General features: G+C 39.6%; 1 protein-coding gene across 3 annotated transcripts in view; it reads right to left on the minus strand.

Moving 5' to 3' along the window:
• Nucleotides 1–18,092, minus strand: part of TCAIM (T cell activation inhibitor, mitochondrial) — a 33,218-nt gene extending 15,126 nt beyond the window's left edge. Inside the window, exons 1-5 of one of the 3 annotated variants that reach the window (XM_066351223.1) lie at nt 18,007–18,092; nt 15,084–15,156; nt 9,621–9,756; nt 5,810–5,963; nt 2,446–2,698 (exon numbers count right to left, since the gene is read on the minus strand). In XM_066351223.1, the coding sequence (XP_066207320.1) occupies nt 2,446–2,698; nt 5,810–5,963; nt 9,621–9,756; nt 15,084–15,112 (572 nt within the window). In that variant the 5' untranslated portion in view covers nt 15,113–15,156; nt 18,007–18,092. Of the gene's footprint in view, nt 1–2,445; nt 2,699–5,809; nt 5,964–9,620; nt 9,757–15,083; nt 15,157–17,486; nt 17,602–17,756; nt 17,986–18,006 lie in introns of those variants that run through there. The other 2 variants (XM_066351221.1, XM_066351222.1) reach the window with 2 other exon arrangements.
• Nucleotides 18,093–18,663: the final 571 nt, after the last annotated feature.

Genomic DNA, 18,663 nt, shown 5'->3' on the forward strand with positions numbered 1-18,663 from the left:
TACAAGTAAAAAATAAAGGCGGGGCGAGGTTAGTGGCCTGAAGTAGTTGAGGTGAGACTTCAACTGGGCATGTGGCTGGGTGGGCAGGAGCACAGGGCAGGAGTGCCCCGACAAGAGCGGGTGGTGGAGACTGGTGAAAAGCCCAGCTCGGGAAGCGCGGTATGGTGTGACGAATGACGGGACTCGGACAGAGAGATGAAGGAATAAACCTGGAGGGCTCTGGGCACCAACAACCAAGATGAATGCAGAGGAAGAAACTGGTCCACCCACCTAGAATCTACAGTGACCACTGCAAGTTCCTTCCTCAGGATGCCTTGCCTTTTTATTTATTTATTTATTTTTTTTGTGACAGAGACAGAGAGATGGACAGATAGGGACAGACAGACAGGAAGGGAGAGAGATGAGAAGCATCAATTCTTCGTTGTGGCACCTTAGTTGTTCACTGATTGCTTTCTCATACGTGCCTTGACCAGGGGGCTACAGCAGAGCAAGTGACCCCTTGCTCAAGCCAACGACCTTGGGTTCAAGCTGGTGAGCTTTGCTCAAACCAGATGAACCTGTGCTCAAGCTGGCGACCTCAGGGCCTTGAACCTGAGTCCTCCGCATCCCAGTCCAATGCTCTATCCACTGCGCCACCGCCTGGCCAGGCAGGATGTCCTGCCTTTTAAATGTGACCAGTACCATTAGATGGTATTTCTTTGGTGGCAAACAAGTGAGGAATACTTTAAATGGTGACTCAGCACACACACACTCACACACACTCTCACATTCACATACTCACACACATACTCTTTATATAACTAAAATGAGGATTTTGAGAAACAATACTTAAACTTACATGTTTTTAAATATTTAAAAAGGAATAAAGCAAAACAACTTTGCTGGTCCTATATCAATAAATTATATTATAATTTGCAGTTTGAAAAACACTAACAGCCTATAATCAAGGAGAAAAGTAAATAAATGCACATATGAGTTCAATCATGACAATACAAGTCCCATTCTATAGGAATAATTCCAGTGGGATAGTTGTCCAATGTGGCATTGTTTGGACACTTAATTCAGAACTTCACATGGAAAGTAAAATATAACTACTTGAGCAAAATTCAAATAGAAATAATGGAAGGATGACATTTATTGTTATCTTAGTAGCTAACAGAATATCATTTCAGTGGTTTTTCTATTGTTCAATGACATTTTTTTTCAGTGGGAAAGACAGTACATATGGGATTATTTTGTTTAGGTAGAAATGGATCTTATTGGCTCCTTCCAAATTCAATTTTATGTAAGAATTAAAATATTTTGTTACATTATTTGATAATTGGAGAATATAGCCAAAATATGGAAATACTAAACTCTATAACACAGAGTAGCATTTCCTAATTTTTTTTAGACTGGCAAATTTTTTGTTATAGTATGTAATTTTAAAAGTTCCTTAGATAGTAAAATGTTCATTTTATCCTTTTTATATGGTATATAGTAAAGTGATTTTGAAGTAATATAAAGAACAATCCATTGAGAAGTTCAAAGTTCACAGCATGTCCAAAAATGTAGATTGGAATGTAATTACCAGATGTAATATGAAAATAGATAAAATGGAGCTTTTAGGACCTGGTAGTTCTTCTAGTTCATGTTTTAAAAAACCCAACTGATTTATTTTCAATTTTTTTATGTTTTATTTCACAATAATAAGAAACTATTTCAGCCTGTACTTCTCAACAAATACAAAATTATTTAAAAATTTAAAAGTCTACACTAAATCATATGTGGTTATATTTTCTATGTCCTGAAATATTAAGAAATATCTTACCATGCTTTCAAGAATAAACTTTGATCAGGTGAATGCCATTTACAAATCATGTTAAGATCAGTTTGATGTAAATTTGCAGAATTATTTTAATTCTACTCCTGAGCTATATAATTCAGCATGTGCCCCTTAGGATTCCTCTGTTGTAACCTATACATATAACAAAGATGAATGAAACGATACAAGAATAAAAGGAAAAGCTTACACTGCATATGGCCGAAAGACCATGGCGGCTAACGTGTGGCTGGGTCAGGATACCCTGAGTCTCCTGCCAGGCAGCAGGCCCTCTTCAGCCAGGGAACAAGGGGAGGAGCTCCTTGTTAGGACAGACGGTGCGGCGAGCACACGCTCTGCCAGTGGACAGTGAAGGAAGGAGTGATGAGCCAGGACCCCCTGGAAAGCCGCACACTTTAGATACAACCACAGGACAGAGGGTCGCTGGTCTTCACGGGCTCTAAAAATGACTTACTCAAAATACATTCATGTGACTTACAAACAAGACCAACGATAGAGGTATGTTTGTACATGGTTTTTATCATCAAAAATTTTTAATCAATCTGTCCCAGGTGATATTTTTAAATGTTGTCTTCATGTAGCGAACAACAAATAAGTTTAGTTAAGTAAAAACTTGTACGTACGTTAGGGTTGTTTCCATTCTTGAGACTTGTTCCAGATCTTCATCCGGGTCCTTAAATCCAGTGAAGGAGTAGTAAGACTTGTCCCATTTGATGGGCCTGTCAGGCATCCTTCTTGCCTCCTTGAGAGGATGGGGATGCACATTGCTATTCAGGCTTTGGACATGTTCAACTGATAAACTGCAGGAGTTGAGAATATGTAACACTGTGCTTAGCAGATCTCTGGTGTGCAAAGTAAATTTGACTGCTCGAAATCCTAGAGAATATAATTCCCCCAAACAATGAAGATAGCTGATTATTTGCTTTAGATAAATCAAATTTTAAATAAATTTTTTCATACAAAATTTAAAAACCACAATATTTTAAAACATCCCATTACTGATTAAAATCCTATCGGCAAGTCGTCTATCGATGGAACAAGACTTCCTTTCTCCAGATCTGTAGACTACCTTTACCTCCATGAATTCCTTTAACTGTCCGTCCCCTTTTCTAGTTTGGCACTAGTGACCAAGCCCAGCCCAGCCCAGCCCAAGGAGGGGATCCAGGCTGTTTTCAATGCTAACCATACACTTGCTTTCTCCAGTCTAGGGGATGGTCAAGCTCTCCAGTGAGCATGTGTTGCCCAAAGGTAGCTTCTCAGAAGCAGGGACAGGGAGAAGGGGGGCTGCCTGTGACAGTGGTTCTGAGGGGAGGAGCCAGACAATCTAGTTGCAGCGGTGACAGAAACCCACCTAGTATTTTCTCTGTGACTGAAGAGACTGTCCTCATACGTGCCCACCCAGCTAGCTAGTAACTTAGTATTTTCAGAAGTGATTTAAAATTCCTTCACTGTGTTTCACAATCGGATTTCGGTACTGGGCAAGTCACTGGGCTAAGCTCAGCAGTTTAACTTAACAGAAGGAAATCCATTGTTTGGGTTTTTTTTGCCCCTTTATTGGGTGTTAGGCGCGTGATTCTTAGTTAAATTACATAACTTCAACCAACATGCCCACCAACTGTGCCATTCTTATCTCTCCTTTCAAATATAAACAAAGGCCCAAGGAGGTCAGAGCGAATGCACTGAAGGCTCAAATCTAAATTGACACCAATCCAAGATTTTTCTCCATTACAACGTGCACTTTTTTCTTTTTTCAACAACTTTGTAATTGGTTTTGAAAATAATACCACTATGATAAAGTCCATCCTCATTGTGAAATTAGAGATAAATATAGTAAAAATAAGCGTCCTGTTCCTAGGCATACAGCCTCATACCTTTACTAGATGTAGTCACTATTAACAAGTAGGTACGTATGCTTTTGAGGCTGCACTATCTAATATGGTAGCTAGTAGCTACATGTGGGAGTTTAAAATTAAATCAATTAAAATTAAGTAAGATTTAATATTCAACTCCTTGGTCCTACTAGGCGCATATCAAATGCTCCCCCGCCAACCGGGAGGAGCGCCTGCTGTGTTGGCGCAGGCGCAGCGCCTGACGTCACTGTGGAAAGGCCTCCTGGACTGCCCAGCTCCAGACCTTTCCTCCGTCTTCCTGTGTTAGACACGGTATACCTGCGTCTGTATTTACACAAACATACCCTCACAATCTGAAGTATTTCTTTTAAATATATAAATGGTATATTATTTGAACTTGCTCTTGTCACTTGACCTTGGTGGCCCTTTCATGTCTTTGTATAGATCAACCCCCATTTGTTTGAACAGCAATAACTGGCCCATATAATGAAGGCAACAGAAGTTATCTAACAGTTCTGGAATTGATGGACATAAAAATTGTATTTAATTTTTCACATTCCATCCAGGGATGAATGTATTTTCTTGCCTTTGCCAATGATGACAGAAACCACAATTTAAATCACACTCGGGGATACATACGCTCTTGCCACATACACCTAAGGACTCTAGTCTAGAACATGCAAACTAAGAAGGATTTGTTCAGTTTGATCGCTTGGTAAAGCGAGAATACAGGCGTTACCTACTCAGTGAAGAGGAAAGGAAAATCCAAATTCCTGCATTTGCGGTTAGGAAAAAACAGTCTATCCCTGGAGGAGTTAAGTCAAGGAATAGATCTCAGTTTCTCTCTTATCAATTCCATTAATTATTTAACCCAAGGTAAGGGCTGCTGCATAGTGAGGAATGCCTGTACCAGGCTGCAAGTATTCTTTATTGGAAAAGAGTACGTACCTCATTAATTCCGTTTGCATGTGATTAACAACGAAAATATTTTTATATGTACTAGCTATTTGTTCATATACAGTATTATTCCTGAACTGTTAGCCATCGTCTTTGCCAGTTTTGTAAGAGCTGCCATGTTTCCTTTTCAATTTCTAGGACCTCAATGTATTAGCACTGCCTCTCTGTCATGTATGCTGTATGTTTTCTCCCATTTCCTCTTTATTCTTTTCTAAAATCTATTTTTGTTTAATGAATGACTCAGAGTTAACCATTAACTAGAAGTACATAACTTTTGTCTTTATTCAGCCATAGCATTTGTTTCTGTGTTAACTCACAGAAAAGCTCTTAGTAAATCTTTAACTTGTTTTAAAATTCACTCTAAGAGTTATTTCCTCAAGGATCTCTGAATGACTATATATTTAGAGAGGTAATAGAACCATATTTACCCTTAATTTAAGTATTACTGGATCATGGATGGCTACAAGAGTGACAAAGGGCCAAACAGAAGGCTGTATATTAAGAATGATTGGATCTAGGCCCTGGCCAGGTAGCTCGGGGGATAAAGCATTGCCTCGGTGCTCCAGAGGTCACAGGTTCAACCCCAGTCAGGGCATGTACAGGAAGAGATCACTGAGTGCACAACTAAGTGGAACAACTAAGTGATGCTTCTTTCTCTTTCTCTCTCCCTTCCTTCCTCTCTCTCTTTTCCTTCTCTCCCCTTGCTCAATTCAATGGGAAAAATGATTAGATTTAGCAGAAGGCTGGATTGTTAAAAGACCTGGGTTCAAGACCCATATTTTATCTACAAGGTCCTGGAAAAGTCACTGGACATTACTGAGTTACAGTTGGGCTAACACTAGCTTCCCCCCAAGGTACTCTGAGGACTAAGTAAGAGAATGTTACGGTGCACTTTTAAAAGAAATATAAATTGTTATATACATGTTTAACACTTAAAACAGAACTAAAATAGGAAGTGGACAGATAGGAACACTTCCAATTTTATAAACAAAAAAGTTTAAACACAAAAAATGGCTTATTGAAACACATGCAGACAAGAACAGAATCTAATGCTAGGAAAATAAATCAATTAAATGATATTATTTTTCTATGACCAAGTCCAAAGGCATTCTGGCAATGTTGGACTGAATGAACCTATTTAACATGAAGCTGCAAAGGACAAACTATAAATAAAACGTACCAAAAGAAGTAAAGGGCTCTTGGCCATCAGAGGAATTCTGGTCTGTTTCTCTTACATAAAATGTGAGCTGAGTTGGTTTCAAAGACTTGAAGCCTGGTTTCTGGAGGTTTTCTAAATAGACACTTAATCTCTGAAGAGAATTTTCATTGACTTCCTGGAAAAAATATTAACATTTACACACAAAATAGAACAGGGAAACAACAGAAATTATACCCTGACCCTTTTTATTTTTTAACACATATTGAGGGTATTATATATATAATTCATTACACTGAGGAACAAAATTTTTGTTGCATCCACAAAAACACTTGTTCTTACCTAATTCGAGTGTGCTGATCTCAAATCTGACATTAGTTTTTCTCTGTAAGCTACAGCTTTTCTTGCAATTCAAGATTTTACGTTTTCATCTTATTGTAAAATTTTCAACATTTAGTTTAACATAATGAAGTAGAATGTCTTCTTGGGCATCATCTTTGTGAAAATATAACAATTTATATAATGCAGTAAATACACTAATACACTAAAAGATATGACTGCATCAGAATTTGTCTACAATTTCTAAGTAAAACATATTAAAACATTTATTTTAATCATAAAATTTGCACAAGACTTATTTAAATTATATTCAGGCAAAAATGTGCGTTTGTAGCTCTTGCATTTGTGTACTTGTTGAGGACAATCTCGTTTGATGCTCCAGCAGTAGTCTGCTCATGACTAACAGCTCCAAGATTTTAGGGAAACTTATCAAGGTGACTGTTCAGGAAGTGAATCTTAATGCTCATATTACATCCAATGTCATGGAAAGCTAACAGCATCCTTTGAACCAGAAGTTCATAGTTTTCTGCTTTTTTGTTGCCAAGGAAGTTCTTTGTAACTGCCACAAAAGACTGCCAAGCTGCTTTCTTCTCCTTAGTCATCTTCTTGGCAAATTCTTTGTCACGTATGAGGGTTGGAATTTGAGGTCCGTCGAATACACCTGCTTTTATCTTCTTGAAAGACAAGGCAGGAAAAACAGAAATAATATGTTGAAAGCATTCACTTTCTCTATTCAAAGCCTGAACAAACTGCTTCATTAAGCCAAGTTTGATGTGAAGTGGGGGGAAAATGATCCTGTCTCGATTAACTACAGGTTCATTCACAATATTTTGCATCCCTACTTCCAGAGCTTCACGTTTCGGCCACTCCTTCTGTGTCCAGTGTTTCTTCCGAGCTCGGCTGTCTCATAAACACAGTTCATGCTTCCTGAAATGGGATACTTTAGCTAACCGGTGAAGTACATTCTTTTCTTTTCTTTTTTCAATTTTTATTTTTTATTTTATTTATTTTAATTTTTTTACAGGGACAGAGAGTGAGTCAGAGAGAAGGATAGATAGGGACAGACAGACAGGAACGGAGAGAGATGAGAAGCATCAATCACTAGTTTTTCGTTGCAACACCTTAGTTGTTCATTGATTGCTTTCTCATATGTGCCATGACCGCGGGCCTTCAGCAGACTGAGTAACCCCCCGCTCGAGCCAGTAACCTTGGGTCCATGCTAGTGAGCTTTTTGGCTCTAACCAGATGAGCCCATGCTCAAGCTGGGTATCCTGGAGTCTCGAACCTCGGTCCTTCCACATCCCAGTCTGACGCTCTATCCACTGCGCCACCGCCTGGTCAGGCACATTCTTTTCTTGAAGCCTGGAGGTTAATAACTCAGCTGCTTTCTTTGATAGGCCCAAATCTCTTACTAAGTCATTCAATCCGAGTTGGCTAAACTGCTGAGGGGTTAATGACTGCTTGGCATCAGAAAAAGACCCTTCAGATTCTACAACCATTTCCTCATGCATCTTATCAAAATACACTTGATCACCATGTTCACTTTCTTTGTCCTTAGAAGAAATAAAACCATTGAAAACTGGAACCAGGAGTGTCTCAGAGTATGGGATAGGTCATATTGCTGAAGGAATGTTAGGATATGCAATCATATGCCGTTTTTTCTTGTTGATGCCCTTTGTATGGATCAGACAGAAATAACAGTCACTGCTGTGGTCCTTAGGTTCACGCCAAACCATGGGAATACCAAAAGGCATTCCCTTGCGTTTTCCTTTTGTCCAGTCATGAAGCATTTCCTCACAATTATGACACACAATATAAGGAGCCCAATTCTTGTCTTGATCGCCAAGGGGAACTTGAAAATAGGCAATATATGCATGTGTCACAAATGATGAAATATTGCGCCTTTGACGTTGAAGTGTGTAACAGCCACATATATAACAGAAGGTATCAGGACTATGTAAGAATACACCTATGTAAGAATTTATACCTATTCAAAGAAGCCAGGATTCAATCTTAAAACAAAATAAGAGGGTGTTTTTATCAGATAATAATTTTTTACATTTAAACAACTACAATTATGTAAAAGTGATGTTTGTCAAACATTAATTGCTTTGTGGTTATGTTCAATCCTAGGGTCGTTGCCCTTTAACTCCAATTTAAAAACCGATGCATGCCATTAACTGTAACAAAAAGAAATTAAAATCGCATAAAAACTAGATTTCAGATTTGGAATCAGCAATGCAGAAATATATAGAAACAGTTCTAAAACCTCATGCAACAGAAAATGAAAAAAAAAAATTGTTCCCCAGTGTTAAAAAATGTTGGGATTTCATAGCACTGGTAGAGGAAAAACATTCACCTACTATTAGGCTTAATTTTTCCAGACATGCTGGATTTAAAAACTTAAAATTATTAAAGATTAAAAATGAAGTTAATTTATTGCATCCCCAAGGTAATAAATAATTTTCTGTTGATTCAATTTACTAGTTACTAGAAAGAATCAGACTTTGAATAGTGAAGGTCTATCAAATATCACAATCAGAATATTGCTCTAAAGCAAAGAAGCAAAATTGATTTGTTTTCCATTGCATGTAGGAAGAAGTAACATAATGTTGTAATTTTCAAGGGTCTTACCTTCCTTTCTGTATTAAATCTGATGTCAATGTTAACCCTTTGAGCAGTACGAATGTGCTTGTACGTCCTCGTGCCTCCTGACCATCCACAGTACGATCGAATTATTTTAAAAATGTGTAAGGCAACGTTAAAAAAAGGCAAATGTATGTTCTTCTTGTTTCCATAAATGGTTATCAAACAAACATGACTTTAAGTTAATAAAACTGTAACTGTAACGAATTTCATTTTTTGAAAAAAACTCACACTGGGGGTCAGCGAGCATGAAAAAACCTAGTTACTCAAAGGGTTAAAGAAGATGAAAGGAGCCAACTTAATAATTCAAAAGCATCTGTCTTTGTAACATATTATCTAATGTTAAAGACATTAGCCTTGCTAACAAAGTTTATCCTGTTACTTTTCGTATCAGTTTGCACCCCTTGAGCAAACACTGAAGGTGCTGCAGGGATGTGGACCAGCAGGATGTGACAGAAGGAACAGCCACTTAGGCATGCAAAACCTTTCTTGGATTGTTCTTAAAAAAGGACTGATCGTGGGAATAGAGGCCTTAAATATTCTTTCAAACCCTCAAGTTTGTTCAAACAAAACAAAACAAAACAAAACAAAAAACTGGTACGGAAAACATAATTACTAATACTTTAAAGAGCTTACATGATAGCTGTGTTATCTGCACAGAAAATGTCAGATTTCATAAAACACAACATATTTTCAGTCTGCAGTATATTTCAAATTAGTTCAAAGCATTGATTATATTACCATGTTAGAACAATGCAAATTTATAGAACTCTCTGTATTATACTGCAACCACCATAAACAAACTGAACAGAAATGTAGCCCAAAGGTTAAAAAAGAAATAGCTGTTTACCCTTTCTCTGGGGTGCTGGCCAAAGAAATCTGGATGCACGGCGAAATAGAACGGCCTCAAGGCATTGACCGCTTCGGCTCCTGAGAAAGCTCTTGAGGAGGAAAACCAGCACCGGAATGCCTTCTCCAGACATAACCTTTGAAAAAGATGTGGATTTATTATTCGTTGAGGCCGTGACATACATGCAAATCCCAGTTTATAAAGTGATGGCAACATTAAAATGACTACGTATGGAAAATACCATAGAAACAAGATAAAAACCAAATGGCAAAACTGTGTGTTCTGAAATCTACCAATTTTTTTAAACTTCAAAAAATTTTTACTGATTTGAGAAAGGGAGACAGAAAGAGAGAGAGAGAGAGAGAGAGAGAGAGAGAGAAACATCGATTTGTGTTTTACTTATTTATGCATTTATTGGGTGATTCTTGTACCTGACTGGGGATTGAACCCACAACCTTGGCGCATTGGGATGACGCTCTAACCAACTAAACTACCCGGCCAGCGACTGCCACATAGTTTCTAAAAACAGTAGATTTAAATTCCTCAGATGCAATATAAGAAATGATATTAAATAATAATAATAACAATACAATTTCCCCTCAAAAACCTACTTGGAAATGTTAACTGACTTCACTGCAAATGATGACAATTTTCTATATCATTTTCTTCTTCAGATAAAAAAACTCTCAATATCCAATGTTGTAATCTTTTTTTATTTAGAAATTAAATTTAATGGGGTGACATTGATCAATAAGAGTTCATAGGTTTCAGGTGACCATCTCTGTAGCATTTGAACTGTTGATTGCGTTGTGTGCTCATCACCCAGAGTCAAATCCTTTTCTGTCACTGTGTATTTGTCCCTCTTTGCTCCCCTCCCATCTACTTTCCTCTGGTAACCACTTCATTTTTATCTATGTCCATGAGTCTCAGTTTTATATCCCACATATGTGTGAAATCTTAGCTTTTTCGGATTTACTTATTTCACTTAGTATAATGTTCTCAAGGTCCGTCTATGTTGTCATAAATGGCAATATGTCATTATTTCTTATGGCTGAGATAGTACTCCATTGTAGATATGTATACCTTCTCTATCTAACTCTCTATTGAGGGTCACTTTGGCTGTTCCCATGTCTTAGCCACCATGAATAATGCTGTGATGAACATGGGGATGCATGTGTCTTTGCATACCAATGTTTTGGAGTTTTTTGGGTAGATACCCAGTAAAGGGATTGCTGGGTCATATGGTAATTCTATTCTTAATTTTTAAGGAATCACCTTACTGTCTTCCACAATGCCTGAACCTGTTTACATTCTCACCAGCAGTGAATGAAGGTTCCTTTTTTTCCACAGCCTCTCCAACACTTGTTAGTACCTGTCTTGTTGATAATAACCAATGTAACAAGTATGAGGTGGTATCTTACTGTAGTTTTGATTTGTATTTCTCTAATAGCTAGCATAGAAAAGCATCTTTTCATATATCTGTTGGCCATTTATATGGGTTTTTTTTTGTGTGTGTGTGTTTTTTTTACAGAGCCAGAGAGAGAGCCAAAGAGAGGGATAGATAGGGACAGACAGACAGGAACGGAGAGAGATGAGAAGCATCAATCATCAGTTTTTCGTTGTGGTACTTGAGTTGTCCACTGATTGCTTTATCATATGTACCTTCACCATGGGGCTACAGCAGACCGAGTGACCCCTTGCTCGAGCCAGCGACTTTGGGTTCAAGCTGGTGAGCTTTTTGCTCAAGCCAGATGAGCCTGCGCTCAGGCTGGCGACCTCGGGGTCTTGAACCTGGGTCCTCCGCATCCCAGTCCGATGCTCTATCCACTCTATACCACCGTGCCACCACCTGGTCAGGCTATATATGTCTTCTTGGGAGAAGTGTCTATTCAGGTCATCTCCCCATTTTTTAACTGAACTGTTTGCTTGTTTGTTGCTAAGCTTTGTGAGTTCTTGGTATATTTTGGATATTAATTCCTTATCAGAGCTATTGGTTGTGAATATCATCTCCCATTTAGTTGGCTGCCTTTTTGTTTTGTTGTCAGTTCGTTTTGCTGTGCAGAAGGTTTTTAGTTTAGTCCCATTCATTTATTGTTGCCTTTATTTCCCTTGCCTTTGGGGTCAAATTCATAAAATATTCTCTACGGCCAATGTACATAAGTTTAGTACCTATGTTTTCTTCTATGTTCTTGTTTCATATTTCATATTTAGATCTCAGATCCAATTTGAATTAATTTTTGTGCATGGGGATGCACCGTAGTCAAGTTTCATCTTTTGCATGTGTCTTTCCAATTTTCCCAGCACCATTCATAGAAGCAGCTTTCTTTTCTCCATTGTGTGCTTTTGGCTCCTCTGTCCATATGTATGTGGTTTTATTTCTGGGCTCTCAATTCTATTCCATTGGTATGTATGTCTGTTTTTTTGTTAATACTGTGCTGTTTTGATTATTGTGGCTCTATAGTAAAATTCAAAGTCAGGTAGTGTGATACCTCCAGCTTCATTCTTTTTTCTCAGGACGACTTTGGCTATCCAGGCTCTTTTATGGTTCTATACAAATCTGGTGATTTTTAGTTCTATTTCTTTAAAAATGACATTGAGATTTTAATGGGGATTGCATTAAATTTGTATATTGCTTTGGGTAATATGGCCATTTTAACTATGTTGATTCTTCTGATACAGAATGCGGAGTATTTTTTCATTTTATTGTGCCTTTTTCCATTTCTTGTGATAATGCTTTGTAGTTTTCAGTTATAGTTTCTTCACATCTTTTGTTAATTTTATTCCTAGGTATTTTATTATTATTTTTAGCAAGAGGAAGAGACAGGAAGGGAGAGAGATGAAAAGCATCAACTCAGTTGCAGCACCTTAATTGTTCATTGATTTCTTTCTCATATGTGCCTTAACAGCAAGCTCCAGCTGGGTCAGTGACCTCTTGCTCAAGCCAGCGACCTTGGGCCTCAAGCCTGTGACCTCTGGGCTTGAGCCAGTGACCACAGTGTCATCTCTATGATCCCATGCTCAAGCTGGTAAGCCTGTGCTCACACCGAATGAGCCCACACTCAAGCTGTTGACCTCGGGGTTTCAAACTTGGGTCCTCAGCATCCCACGCTGATGCTTGACCCACTGTACCATTGCCTGTTCAGGCTATTTTATTATTTTGTTGTTATTGCAATTGTAGAAGGAATTGTTTTTTTCAATTCATTTTCTGAAGTTTCATTGTTGGCACAGAGGAAAGCAGTAGACTTTTGTATACTGACTGTATCCTGTGACTTTACTGTATGGGTTTATTGTTTCTAATAGTTTTTTGGTGGAGTCTTTGGGGTTTTCTATATATATAGGCTCATGTCATCTGGAAAAAGTAATACCTCTTCTTCTTTCCCGACATGGATGCCTTTTATTTCTTTCTCTTGCCTGACTGCTCTGGCTAAGACTTCCACTACCATGTTGAATAAAAGAGAGAGTGGGTATCCCTGCCTTGTTCCTGATTTTAGAGGAAAAGCTTTCAGTTTTTCACCATTTAATATGATATTGACTAATGGTTCACCATATAAAACCTTTACTAGGTTCAATAGAGTCAGCTTTTTACAGTGAAAATATTTTGACAATTATATTGTGTTAAAAGAAGATACAGATGTTTCTTCATTAATTTCCTTATTACTTGCAAGCTATTCAATAATATTATCCTAGCTGGATAATCTGATATTTCATTCGTAATTTTTTTTTTCCAGATTTTATTGATTTTAGAGAAGGGAGAGAGGAGAGAACAAGAGATAGAGAGAGATAAAGAGAAAAAAAGGAGGGGAATGGGAAGCATCAACTCAGAGTAGTTGCTTCTCGTATGTGCCTTGACCGGATGAGCCCAGGGCTCGCATTCCAGGTCAACGCTTTATCCACTCTGCCACCACCGGTCAGGCTGACATTTCATTTGTACAATTTAGCATAACTCACCCAAAAGTTTTTTTTTTAAGTATAGTTTTAAATCTAAATAAAATTATTTGCAATTTTGGGGAGGGACTTTGTTAGCATCTAGTTTTGCATGCTCTAATTTTACCCTTTCCATTCTGTAACAGGCTATATAAAGAAGTCTCTAAATATCGGGTACACTTTTGTCTCACACGTTATGTATATTGAATCTTTTGAGAAGTTTCCTATTTTTAAAATAGAAAGACTATGAAGTCATTTCTTTCTTTAATTTTTAGATTTTATTTATTTTAGAGAGCAAGAGAGAGAAAGAAAGAGAAGCAGGGGAGGAGCAGGAAGCATCAACTCCCATATGTGCCTTGACTAGGCAAGCCCAGGGTTTTGAACCGGTGACCTCAGTGTTCCAGGTCCACGCTTTATCCACTGCGCCACCACAGGTCAGGCTATAGAGTCGTTTCTTCAGATTTTTAAAAACAGTCTAGTGACCACCAACATTTTTTCAGATTACCTTTTTTTTTGGTATGTATTTGACCCTCTATAAAGTGAACGTATAGGTTGTGCATTAAGGGTTAGAACAGGAGTTTGAGCAGTACGGGAGACAGCAAGGCAGGTATGGAAGTCCTCAATACGAGGCAGTAGAAGTAACTATGACAACTCCGTGTATGCCCCATCTGTGCTCAGCTCTCATTCCCAGTGTCACTTAGTTGTCCTGCCAGCCGCTCACAGTTTACAAGTCTGAGAACAGCAGTAGAGGTTATTATTTTCTAGAGACAGATGCCAGAGAGCAGTGAGACAGGTTGATCTGTGGTTGTTTCTGTTGCTGTGCTACCACTTTTCTCTATGTCGCCAAAGCACAGAACCTCAGATTTACCTCCACTCAAACTAGCTCACCATCCCACCCCATTTTCAGTCAGTCTTATTTCTCCTCACTTTACAAAGTCCTTCAAAATCATTCCTTCTTTCCGTTTTCCTGCTACCAATTATGACTACAAAATTGGACTGCAGCCTGACCAGGCGGTGGCGCAGTGGATAGAGTGTTGGACTGGGATGCGGAGGACCCAGGTTCGAGACCCCGAGGTCGCCAGCCTGAGCACGGGCTCATCTGGTTTGAGCAAAAAGCTCACCAGCTTGGACCCAAGGTCACTGGCTGGTGCAAGGGGTTACTCTGTCTGCTGAAGGCCCGTGGTCAAGGCACATATGGGAAAGCAATAAATGAACAACTAAGGTGTCACAACGAAAAACTGATGATTGATGCTTCTCATCTCTTTCTGTTCCTGTCTGTCCCTATCTATCCCTCTCTCTGACTCTATCCCTGTAAAATAAACAAACAAACAAACAAACAAACAAACGAGTATTCTACCTTCTGCTCTGAAGGGACTCCTGCAGGACCTGGCTGTTCACATAATTTTTTTTTTTGTTTTGCCCTCTATCATAATATAAAATAACTTTACAATTTGAAAAATAACAATAAATTAAAACTAGCCAAATGCATGAAAGATTCCCCTCCCCTGTACTAATTATAGATTAGACCATGAAGCTTACCTCCTCACAGGTCTCAGGTGGCAAAACATTTCTGAATATATATGTACGTCAACTTCCAGGCATCCATTAATTGCTAAAAAGTTAAGCAGATACCAGTAATGAACAAATTAAAAACATTACCATTACATTAGCATTCACCAAAATGAAACACTGAGCTATATAAGTCTAACAAAATGTGTATGAGTTCTGTATGAGAAAAACTACAATACTCAGATGAAAGAAGTCAGAAAAGAACCAAATGGAGAGATCCACATTTATGGATAGGAAGAGTCAACATGCACTAAGTCAATGAAAGGCAGTAACACTTGAAGTCACATGATGCCATCAGAAAAGGCAATCTGCTCAATGGTGAGCAGAGGCTGAAGCATCTGAGATCTGTATTCAAATCTTGACTCCAGCACTGACTAGCTGGGTGAGCAAGGCCAAGTTATCTCACCTTCCTGTGTCTGTTCCCTCAAATAATAAAGAATAGACATGGTCCAAGATCAGTCTGTCCTGCTACAAAGAAGTTTCTTTGATGTGAATTAGATTATGTGCAGCTGGTAAATTAGGAAAAGATGTTATATCATATGCAGTTTTTTCCCCAGTTTGTTGATGATTTGGAGTGACCAGATGTGGGATTTCAACAATTATAAAGGCTTTAGCTGTATGTCAAGATTTCAGGAAGAAACCCTGAAAATCCCCCAGTAATTCCTTCCTTTGGTTTAAGAAGCAGATGGTCAGTGGCTTCAAGTGTCCCTGCGTTCTCCATGACATCAAGCAATCTGGGAAGCTGCTGAGACAGATGAAAAGGCTAGAGATTTCCACAGGTCTTGTTTTGAGTTGTATTTTTTTCCAATAAACCCTGTTATTTTAGTGTGTTATCTTGCAGAATGTCAGGGTTTCCAGGAATGTGTAGATGTCATCATAGTGGAAACACCTGTGCAATATATGTGTACTGTCATCCCAGAGTGGCCTTGAAATTTAAAAGTTTTCATTAAGTGAGAGAATGTGACAGTCTGCTAGGCAGTAATTTAGCCAGAAACTACCTTTGTTGTAAAAAATGTCTATTCAGCAAATATTTTATGGAATTTTGTCTTTATTTTATAAAAAAGGACAAACTATAAGTCTAATACTAGCAATAAGGACTAACAAATTTAACAACAGTAAATATGTGTATCATCGGACTCTAGCTGATACTCATTAGACCAAAGTTAATTGTCACTGCTATTTAACCCAAAAAGTTGAAGACACATGCAACATGTTGGAAATATTCATTAAAGACTGTTTCTGAAAGGAGAAATGTAATCTAGAATGCTGTAATTATGTTTAGCTCTCTGGATATGGAATGCCACGTCACAGTTTTGTACATTTTTTTTAGGAGCACATTCATTATGTATGAAAGTGGGGGCTAGATATCTTATAGGATTTTTGTAAAACTGAAGTAAAATAGTTATATAAGGGATTTAGTAACATCTGGCAAATAGAAAATTCATAAAAGTGGCAACTATTATTATCCTTATATAATTCAGGGTGTATAACAACTACAGAATTCTTTTTTTCCCTCCTAGTAGGGGCGTACATGTAGCTAGTACATACATTTTATCTGAAAACAAATTTTGTGATTGAAAAATACAGAATTACCTAAATAAGGGAACAATATCTGAAAGTCTTAAAAAATACAGTGCAAGACTACATACATACAGGTCAAAAAGTACAAGTAAATGATTTAATTTCAGGACCTTTAGGGAACACCTGAAACTATCGGAATAAACATGGTCGTTTATTTTTACTAATCGAAGACAAAAATATTCTAGCACTTGCTAAGTAACAAAAAGACAAGCTTCTATGGTAAATGCATTTCTCTCTTCCAAAAAAAGAACTGAAGTGGGTATAATAAAGTGATATTGTGCTGGGGGAACTGCCTTTTTAATAGGTTAATAAACTGTGGCAAGAGCAAAGTATCTAGGTTCTTTAGCTCCCTTTTCTAAATCTTTTCCTATGAGATTTGAATCATCACAATTTCCTATGATAAGCCAGACTTCGGGGAAATAGTACGGTCGGAAACAGTGAAGCCTAAAGACACCGTCTTTGGTTTCTCATTTCAAAACAAGTTAAAACGCACGCGTAGAGGCCACTCCGGCCCCTGGCATCGCCTGAGGTCAGAAGTTAGCACGTCCAGCCGAGGAGCCTGCGCGCTGCCCACCGCGACCTCCCTTTCGGCCTGAGCAGCCTGGGGCACCGCCGGAGCCCACCCCGCCTGCTCCTTACAGTCCCGGCAGTGCCCGCCGCGAGGGCGTCCTCCGCCCGCTTTCACCCCCGACCTGTTTCACCTCCCACGCGACCCCAGTGGGCTGTGCGGGGGCGCATGCGCCGCGGGGCGCCGGCCTGGCCCACCGGCCCACAGCTCTGACAGGCTCCTACCCGCAGTGCTCTCTGCGCCCCCACCCCTGGAACCTCAGCTGGGCGCGCCCCGCTCCACGGCCCCCTGGCCTCCGCCGCGGCCCGGCCCGGAGGAGCAGCTCGTGTTCTCATTGGCTGAAGCCTGCCAGGCCTTTCTTTCTGGGGCGCCTGCGCAGTGCCCGAGACGCGGGTTGAAACCCAGCGGTACCTCGGCCGGCGCTGACGTCAGCGCCCAGGTGACCGCCCCGCCTCCCTCGCCGCATAGAAACCCTGGCCCGTCCTCCTTCTTACCGCCCGGCCGGAGGGAGCCCTGCGTGCCCACCCGAGCCTTTAGGGTGCGCGAGTGATCACTCCGAAATATGAAGGGCTGGGCCAATGGGAGTCGGAAATGATTGGGTGGCAGGTGGCGAGGCCTGGCCTGAGGGTCGGTGCGGGGCGGAGGACTAAGGGCGACCGAGCACGCGCTGGAGCCTAAAGCTGGGGGGCGGGCGGGGGCGGTAGAGGACGCGCGCATGCGCCACCCTCCTTCTCCTACCCGCACCTTCCCAACCGTCGACCCCGGGGGCCCAACGGGGCGAGGCTGCCTGCGCTGATCCTCCCGCGGAGTTTTCAGAGCTGACACTTCAGACAAGTGTCAGTTGAGGGCTCCAGGTTTTACAGGTCGTTGAAACATGCCCGTTGGCTGCCCTTACAGAAGTGTAGCTATTTTTTAAAAATTTCTCTTTCATTTTCTTTTGGACTTTGGCCCTTTCAGTATCTGGCTGTTTTCAAACCATAAGCACTTTTCACCGTCAGCTTGGGTTTCTACTGTTGGCTGTATTTCGCTCTCATGACCGAACTCTAGAAACAGCCACAGATGAAATTAGGCACATACCTGTAACAACCTGTTTCCTTTTCTACCTTTTGGCATTGCTGACTGCGGTAAAACAAATAAACAAAAACCTCCATTTGTTCCAGAACTAAGGGCTCTTGACTTCTCATTAGAAACAATCTGGCCACTTCTGATCTATTCCACCCAATCTCATTTTTCCTAAAAGCTTCATTTATCAACTCGCTATCTTCTTTTCAAATGCTTTTATTTTGCTATCATCACCTAAACAGTCTCATATTTCTCTAATTCTTTCTTTGGGTCTCAGTTACCTCCTATAGGAGAAACGATAATTGTTCACTTACCATTCTTGTCCTCAAAGGCACTTCA

The sequence above is a fragment of the Saccopteryx leptura genome, chromosome 10, assembly GCF_036850995.1.
Source record: "Saccopteryx leptura isolate mSacLep1 chromosome 10, mSacLep1_pri_phased_curated, whole genome shotgun sequence".
Taxonomy (NCBI): domain Eukaryota; kingdom Metazoa; phylum Chordata; class Mammalia; order Chiroptera; family Emballonuridae; genus Saccopteryx; species Saccopteryx leptura.